This window comes from Micropterus salmoides, unplaced genomic scaffold (assembly GCF_014851395.1).
Source record: "Micropterus salmoides isolate LMB-PRFRI ecotype aquatic unplaced genomic scaffold, ASM1485139v1 Ms_hic_scaffold_3, whole genome shotgun sequence".
NCBI classification, from domain to species: Eukaryota; Metazoa; Chordata; class Actinopteri; order Centrarchiformes; family Centrarchidae; genus Micropterus; species Micropterus salmoides.
In genome coordinates this window covers 38,614,949-38,624,486 of record NW_024042261.1, presented here as the reverse complement: position 1 = coordinate 38,624,486, position 9,538 = coordinate 38,614,949, and the positions used below count along the sequence as shown (strand labels likewise).

The 9,538-nt window shown below is 39.8% G+C and overlaps 1 protein-coding gene and 1 pseudogene across 1 annotated transcript; both read right to left on the bottom strand.

Annotated features, from left to right (window-relative positions):
- Positions 1-2,617: 2,617 nt before the first annotated feature.
- On the bottom strand, positions 2,618-3,578 carry LOC119882515 (annotated as a pseudogene).
- A 3,481-nt stretch (positions 3,579-7,059) lies between these two features.
- On the bottom strand, positions 7,060-8,063 carry LOC119883606 (olfactory receptor 11A1-like). Its single transcript, XM_038694349.1, has one exon. It carries the CDS (start codon positions 7,984-7,986, stop codon positions 7,060-7,062), a length of 927 nt encoding a protein of 308 aa, XP_038550277.1. The 5' UTR covers positions 7,987-8,063.
- Positions 8,064-9,538: the final 1,475 nt, after the last annotated feature.

Below are 9,538 nucleotides of genomic sequence, written 5' to 3'. Positions count from 1 at the left end.
GATTGGTTAGACAGCTTAATAAAAAATACATTTTTATTTATTCAATTTTTAGCTGACACTTTTATCCAAAGCAACTTACAATTGTTATACATGTCAGAGGTCACATGCCTCTGGAGCATCAAGTGTTTTGCTCAGGGACACATTGGTAGATGAGTCAGAGTGGGAATTGAACCTGGGTCTCTAACAGCAAAGGTATGTATCTTATCCATTGCTCCACCACCAATGTACACTATGTCTGTGAGGATTATCAGTCGTCCAGGTCTTGGTTATCCAAAGAAGGTTAAAGTCAGGGGCAGCTGGACTTTGTTGAAGATACTAGAAGACGTTTTGTCCCTCATCCAAAGGACTTCTTCAGTTCTGACTGACTGGCAGGGAAACTCAGCTATTTTAACTTCGGTCGTTTGCCAGGATCGTCGATGCCGCTAGTTCGTTAGTGTTCCTGGCTGTTGTAACGACAGTCGTTATGGTCATTTCGACTACCCGAAGCCAAGATTGAACAACCATCGTTGGCATCTTCGCTCAGGTAAAGATGCCAATGATGGTCGTTCTGTCTTTTATTGTGGCCAGCCTAAAGTGCAATTTATACTTCTGCGTCAAATCGACAGCGTAGCCTCTGTGTAGCCCCCTACCCTACGGCGTCACCCACGGCGTAGCCTGATGTGCACCTCCTCAAAAATGTAACTACACGTCGAGTCAACGTAGACCATAAGCTCTGTGATTGGTCGGCTGGGTAGCCTTGCAATTCCTCCGAGCCGACAGGAAGTGCCCGTGCTTTGAAGTAACTTTTACTAGCAGCCAAAACAGCGATTTTAACACGGTGGCTAAACCGGAAGTTAGCCTGATCAGCCGGCAAAAGTCATCGCAGTGGACGCTGTAGCGCTACTGCCGACTAGCATTTGGGGGTGTAATTGCAGATTGACGGACACACGGACAACCAAGTATAAATGCCTGGCTACGTGTGTAGCCTATGGCGCAGCTACGCACGAAGACCCTACGCAGGAGTGTAAATCAAGCTTAAGGCCTTTTATTGTGGCCAGCCTAAGGCACACCTGTGCAATACCCATGCTGTCTGATCAGGATCTTGATATGCCACACCTGTGAGGTGGATGGATTATCTCGGGAAAGGAGAAGTGCTCACTGACACAGATTTTGACAGATTTGTGAACAATATTTGAGAGAAACAGGCCTTTTGTGCACATAGAGAAAGTCTTAGATCTTTGAGTTCAACTGATGATGAATGGGGGCAAAAACAAAAATGTTGGGTTTATAATTTTATTCAGTGTATATGTAATATATTATTATCTACATTTAAAATTAGAATGTTTACACACATCAAAATACACATTTTGTGTGTTGTTTAAGTTAAGCTCTTTGTAAATCACTGATGTAATATGGTGAAGTTACTGTCTGCAGCTTTAAGCATTTATTATTCTCAAGAATAAATACTCACTTCAAGTACCAGTGCCTTTAAACCACCTAAAACAGTACAGATGAATGCACTTTGTTACCTTACACCTTTGTTTATGACAATGTGCACACTTCACCCTTATTTGAGTGCTTTAATTCCCCACTGTGATTCACAGTAGCACAAACAATATCAAAAACAACTTAGCGGAAATAAATAGGGTAAAACATGCAAAGGAAAAAACATACATTTAGCTGACGCTTTTATCCAAAGCGACTTACAATTGCTCTGGAGTGTCTTGCTCAGGGACACAATGGTGTGTGGCATAGACAAAAATATTAAAATAAATGCATAAATACATTTTGAAAAAGGACTAATTGATAACCTAAATTGAAAATTGTAAAAGAAAATAAATAAGGTAATTACAACTACAAATGTGAATAAATAAATAAATCAAAAGAGATATCAATTTATGTCTTACTGTATTATTTAATTAATGCCTACATTTATTTTTTTATGTAATCTTTATTTATTGACCATTTTTTGATTTCTGTACTCATTTTTGATTGTGGCAGACTGTCCTCCATATAAAAACAAGGATTAGTACTAGTAACAAGTCTCCGTACTTATATTGTCAAATACTGTTTGTATCTCTTAATATTTTCCATTACAGTCTGTGAACAAACATTAAAATATACATATTGTGTGTTGTGTAAGTTAAGCTCTTCGTATACCAGTGATGTAAAATATATTGTGAAATTACCACAACTTTAAATACTCAATTCAATTACCAGTGCCTTTAAACCACCTAAAACATTACATATGAATGCACTTTGTTACTTTACACCTTTGTTAATGACAAATTGTATACTTCATCCTTATTTGCCGACAAATGCCCGACTATGAATGAAAGTAGCACAGGCAGTATCAAAACAAGTGATCACCAAAGGAAAGTAAGTTTCCTAACCCCCCTAAAAAATAATACAAAAACACATTATCCATGCATTAATTATTTATGACGTATTCAGAAATTGAGACGTGAGTTTAGTTTTTTCCAGCTGGTTTGGGTTAGTTATGAAAGTGAGACTGAACACTTTGCAAATGACTCAAACGACTGCACCAAACTTACAATATTTATCTGTATTGACTTTGCATGTTTTTAGATGTTTGTAATGAGAATGAGATGAACATTATTATTATTTACTGCTCAAGCTAACAAAATCTGTTGGACATCCTACATTTCAGACTCTTACATATGATACGGATTTTGGACAAATTCAGTCCATACATCACAGGGTTGAAAAGGGGCTGACATGTAAGGAAATATAATGATAAAAATATTCGCAACATGTTTGGTACACTGTTCATGTTAAACCTACTCTGAAATACTTCAAAGAAACAACCAAAAGAAAAGTTGAGCAGAGAAGCAAGGTGAGGAGTGCAGGTACTGACAGCTTTTTGTCTGGTCTGTTTAGAACCAGAAAAACACACTTTAAGAATCCTCATGTAAGTGTAAAGGATTAGAGATACAGGACATAAGATTGTGAGAGAAGTGACAATGAATCCATAAATGTTATTGGCTGTGGTGTCAGAGCAGGCCAGTTTAACAACAGAGTAGTTGTCGCAGTATAGTTTATTGATAATGTTCCCACACAGCTGTAAAGGGGAACGCAAAGATGCTGTGACAACATTTATAAGAAATGGGTATAACCATGATACACCAATAAGCACAACAACCTTCTTAAATGTCATACGTGTGTTATATTGTAAAGGATAACAGATAGCAAGATATCTGTCATAAGACATGATGGCTAAGTTGGCAAATTCTATACTTCCATAAGAATATAAACAGAAAATCTGCAGGAAACAAAAGGGAGCAGAAACAGTGTGAATGTCAGAGAGAATCTGAAGCAGAAGGAATGGAAACAATCCCTGTACTACCATACAGCTCATTTACAAACAGGCTGCACAGAAAAAGGTACATAGGTTCATGTAAGCTTCTGTTCATACAGATAACCACAATGAGCAAAAGATTGGCACCAACAATTAACATATATAAAGACATGACAATCACAAAATATAAATATTTTAAATTGTCACTGTAAAAATAGGCATTGAATATGAAGTATGAAATCTGAGTTGAGTTTACCATGATGCTGTTTTTGACTCGTAAAACAAAAAAAATAAACACTACACAAATCAAATTACATTTCCACAAATACTGAAGTAATCTAAACTAAAATTATTTTTCAGGCGCAATCAACAAATACCTTCCACCATCATTCTTGTATTTAAGACAACAGAATGTGTAGATAAGAAACTAAACACAGACAGATTGAGTCTCTCCCAACTGAACTGAAACTCTGCTTCTGCTTCTTAAAACTTTCAAGTCAGGAGACGCCCACAGAAGCAGGCTGACCTCATTATCAAAGAACTCAAATATTGACACTGATTTCTAATTGATGTAAAAGCTAACTTTTAGGAGGTTTAATATTGCTAAGCTAGCTTAGTAAAAATAAAGGTGCAGTATATTTGCTTTTAAAATAAGTTTTGCCTTTACTGGGAAATGTTAATCAGAATCTGAATCAATTTTATTGCCAGGTACATTTTCACATGCTAGGAATTTGCCTTGGTATAAATTGGTGCTTCCAGAACGCATGAACATAAATAGGAATATATAAAACGTAAGGAGGTAAAAAAAATTACAAGTATACAAAAATTACAATAATAGGATAATACAGTGCTGACAAGTATGTGCAAAACATGACACAACTTCAGCATAAAGCACAGTTGAGCATTGTTGTAAAGTGTGGGGTCAGGAGTGTGTATGAGTGTGTTTATGTTTGGGGAGGGGGGGCATTAGAGTCAGTGACAGTGGAGACCCGAGCCCTGTTGTGTGCTGGTGTTCACAGACATTTTTAACACCTCACTGGAAACATGCCACGTGCCAGCCTGTTTCAAAGTCTCCACCATCATCCCTGTCCCCCAAAAAACAAGGACCACAGGACTAAATGACTACAGACCCGTCGCTCTGACCTCTGTGGTAATGAAGTCTTTTGAGCGCCTTGTGTTGTCCCACCTTCAGTCCATTACAGACCCACTCCTGGACCCCCTGCAGTTTCCCTACAGAGCCAACAGGTCTGTAGATGATGCAGTGAACACGGCCCTTCACTACATCCTCCAGCACCTGGACTCCCCAGGAACCTACGCCAGGATCCCGTTTGTGAATTTCAGCTCTGCTTTCAACACCATCATCCCGGCCCTGCTGCAGGACAAGCTCTCCCAGCTGACTCCAGCTGCAGACAGGCCAGCACACACAGACAGGAAACAGCACGTGAAGCTGCTTCTCTCCCTGTACACAAAGAGCTGCACATCCAGTCACCAGTCCATCAAGCTCCTGAAGTTTGCGGACGACACCACCCTCATTGGGCTCATCTCTGGTGGGAATGAGTCTACCTACAGGTGGCAGATGGACCATCTGTTGACATAGCGCAGCCAGAAAAGTCTAGAGCTCAACCCTCAGAAGACAGTGGAGATGGTTGAAGATTTTTGAAAGAGCACAGCTTCCTCAACAGGGCACTGTCACTCACTCTAATGCCCCCCTCCCCAAACACAAACTTCCTCAGAGGTTTATCTGCCAATCAAGGGAGATAAATGAATCATTCCTCCATCCAAATTGTGTTATCGCTTCTCCGTCAGAATGAATCCCCGGGGAGCCCCTCCCAGATTCAACACATTGTCAGAGTGAAAGGGTTTACCTGTTCCCATCACCCTGAACCCTGAGTTGTTTTTAGGGTTAGCAGCATCTGGCAGGTTCTTGTGTGGGAAACTAGTCTGAGGCAAAAAGCCAGACTATAAGCAATTTTAAGAATGGAGTGGAAATCCCCTCATGTAACCAGGCTTTGGCCTCATTGGTGGTCTTCTCTTTGGTAGAGAAATAGTCTGAACTAGTGGAGGAGGTTGAGTAACACCAACTGGGAGGAAGGTTGACCGTTGTCTGTCAACAACAGTTAAGAATAGCTGGCCATCTTGGAATCTCTGAGTGGGGGCCTAAAGAGGGTGCCACATAGGGACACTGTCCCGAGTAGCAGAGTTAGACCAAAATCCCCTCCCCGATGTCCCACTAATAAAGGCAAGTGAAATCTGATTGGCCACGTCGACAAAAAACAGTTGAATATAAATTGTGACACAAATTAGCAAGGACTTCCTGATTTCCTTACAAGGCCATGAAAACAAACCTATCAATGATTCTAGTAAGATGAGATCGTTTGCAGATCGTTTTCATATTTCTTAACTATTCTGGACCACTGCCTGGGACACTGAAAAAAACCCTAAGGATCACAGGAACAGACTGTCTTGACATAAGGGAAAATGGCGACGCTCAGGACAGTGATGTGTATCTTGGTGCGCTCTCTTTGTTTTTCTTTGTAAACTTAGTTTTCTGCTGTGACACCCGCAGTTCTTTGACCAGAGAAAAGCTCATGAACATCAGGGAAACAACACCAGCGGATTTATTTCTCACCTTTCTCGCGTCGTCAGTGGAACTATTAGACATTCAAGGCTTTACTGTCCTTTGTTCCAGAGATAAAACGCTGGAGAAAGAGGAGGTCCGGTGCGCTGGTGAGATTACACTGAAGAGGACATTGCACGCCGCTACCAGGAATTTTTCTCTCGTGCGCTCACTGTGCAACAAACTGGATAAACTTCAGCTACTGGTGGGGATCGATATCGGACTCTGCGCTACGTTTTTCTTGTATCTTCTTTTTACTTTCTTATATTTCTACATTTAGGTTTATGTGAACTGCTAAGCACCCATATATACCAAGGCAAATTCCCACCCACTTCATAATGTGCTGCTCAAAAACAGGAGAACTTTCAGTGAGAGACTCATCCGTCTTAAATGCACCACACAAGGCCACAGGAAGTCATTCCATCAAACTCTTTAACTCCTCCCTCAAAGTGTCAGAGACCAACCTATTAGTCAGTAACAGACCTTGTAGTGCAATACCTGACATATTGTGCAATATTATCTGTTTCTGGTTAATCTGATCCATTCCAAGTCAACTTTACCAGTACTTATTACTATGACTTTTTAATTCACTACTACTATTTATCACTACGATTCTGTTACTAAAAAAAAACCCAACAACTTTATATCCCCCCCCCCACTGGTATTTTTCGTATTATTTTCTACTTACCTACTTTCTCTTATTAGTACTATTCATTTATACCTTGATATGCAAGTGAGCAATTGTAACAAAGGATTTCCCCTCAGGGATCCATAAAGTATTTGATTCTGATTGAAGTGTTCACCAGTGGAAAGCAAATTTCCTTACCCCTCACAAAAAAATAACACACATTATGCATCAAATATTTATTATGTCTCCAGTGAAAGTGAGTCATGGTTTCTCCAGCTGGTTTGGGTTAGTTTTTAACACTTTACAAATGACCCAAATTAGCAAAGTTACTTTGGTTAACTCAAAAAATTACAATATTTATCTCTGTTGACTTTGCATGGTTTTTATCTTTGTATTAAGAATGACATGAATATTCTTATTGTGAATTATTTAAATTTGACCACAAAGATTATGCATATTTGTGCTCCCCCCCCCCCCACCCCTCACTGGTCAAGCTTACAAAATCTGTTAGACATCTTACATTTTAGCAAAGACCAGACTTTTACACATGTTACGGATTTTGGTCAAATTCAGTCCATACATCACAGGGTTGAAAAGGGGCTGACATGTAAGGAAATATAATGATAAAAATATTCGCAACATGTTTGGTACACTGTTCATGTTAAACCTACTCTGAAATACTTCAAAGAAACAACCAAAACAAAAGTTCAAGAGAGAAGCAAGGTGAGGAGTGCAGGTACTGACAGCTTTTTGTCTGGTCTGTTTAGAACCAGAAAAACACACTTTAAGAATCCTCATGTACGTGTAAAAGATTAGAGATACAGGACATAAAATTGAGAAAGATGTGACAATAAGTCCATAAATGTTATTGGCTGTGGTGTCAGAGCAGGCCAGTTTAACAACAGAGTAGTTGTCACAGTACACTTTGTTAATGATGTTCCCACACAGCTGTAAAGAGGAACTTAAAGATGCCATGACAACAGTTATGAAAAATGAGTATAACCATGATACACCAATAAGCAAGACAACCTTCTTAAATGTCATACGTGTGTTATATTGTAAAGGATAACAGATAGCAAGATATCTGTCATAAGACATGATGGCTAAGTTATTAAATTCTACACTTGCATAAGAGTATAAACAGAAAATCAGCAGGAAACAAAAGGGAGCAGAAACAGTGTGAATGTCAGAGAGAATCTGAAGCAGAAGGAATGGAAACAACCCTGTACTACCATACAGCTCATTTACAAACAGGCTGCACAGAAAAAGGTACATAGGTTCATGTAAGCTTCTGTTCATACAGATAACCACAATGAGAGACGTGTTGACAGCAACAATTAACATATATAAAGACATGACAATCACAAAATATAAATATTTAAAATTGTCGCTGTAAAAGTAGGCACTCAATACAAAGTATGAAATCTGAGTTGAGTTTACCATGATGCTGTTTTTGACTCGTAAAACAAAAAAATAAACACTGTTTACAGGTAGAACTAGTTGCACCAATCATATTACATTTCCACAAATATTGTAGCAATCTAAACAAAAATAAGTGAATTTTCAGGAGCAATGAGCAAATACCTTACACTCACCATTCTCGGATTTAAGTCAACAGAATGTAAGAAACTAAATAGTTTATGACCTTGTATGAATCTTTACATTCATCTGCTGTCCTGCTGTAGACAGACTGAACTGAAACTCTGCTTCTGCGTCTTAAAGCTTTCAAGTCAGAGACGCCCACAGAAGCAGGCTGACCTCATTATCAAAGAACTCAAATGTTCTTACTGACTCCTAACTGACAGAAATACTGTTAAGAGGTTAAAATATTGACAAGATAGCTTAATAAAAAAGAAAGGTATATTTTGTAGATCATATGTTTTATGGTAGTTAGATTTTAGGCTTTGGACTTCCCCTCCAGCCACTGTCTAGCTGTGGGCATCAGCCCTTCTTCCTCAGAGGTTTATATACCAGTCAAAAGAGATTGATCATATGTGCGTCCATTTTTGTGTTATCATTTATCCATCAGAATGAATCTGGCAGCCACACATTTGTGAAAGGGTTTACCTGTTCCCCTCTCCCTAAAAAGCTGTGTTGTTTTTTGGTTCAGAAGCTTCTGGAAGGATTTCTCGTGGCCAAATAGTCTGAGTTAAAAATAAAAACTAAAGCCAGACTACAAGCAATTTGAAGACCAAATGAAGACCACTACTGGGGTACTCTCATGCAACCAGGCTTTGGCCTCATTGTTTGTCTTCTCTTTGGTAGAGAAGCAGCCTGAACTAGTGGAGGAGGTTGAGTAACACCAACTGGACATACAGTAGTTTGACTAAACTGTGCGCACAACACTGGCCCTAGAACCAAACTCTTGGATATGGAGCAGGCAAGTGTGAGGATAATCACTCCTAGACTGAGCAGCACTTTGTTGGAGTTTAAGAGGATTGTTTTTTTATGGACTAACTTCAGCTAGAGGAAGGCTGTCAGCGTTGTCTGTGCTTATGGCCCAAATAGCAGGACATACTTTCGAAGCAAAAACCTGGGTGTGGAAGGAGTTTGGGGAGACTATGGAGAAGGACTTTAAGTTGGCCTCAAGGACGTTCCGGCAACCATTGGACAACTCAGGAAGGAAAAGGCCTGGCTGACACATCTTCAATCTCACGTGGACATCGGGGGACAGTACTTGTGGAGTGGCAGACCGGGTGGTGGTTCTCATTTCCCCCCAAGGGGTTCCAATTATTGAGGTTTCACAATGGACAGCCTTGCTGGGCATGTTTATTTAAGGGTGCTGGAAAGGAGGCTCTGACTGATAGTCGAACCACAGATTCAGGAGGAGCGATACGGATTATGACCCTTGCAGGGTGTTGGGGGTGGGGATCTTGTTGGGGTACCGGGGCCATTTCTACGAGCCATCTGGTCCTCATATAACCAAAGTGAGAGCTGTGTCAGTATTCTTGGCAGAAAGTCAAACACGTTTGCAGAGGGTGTTGGACTCCACCAT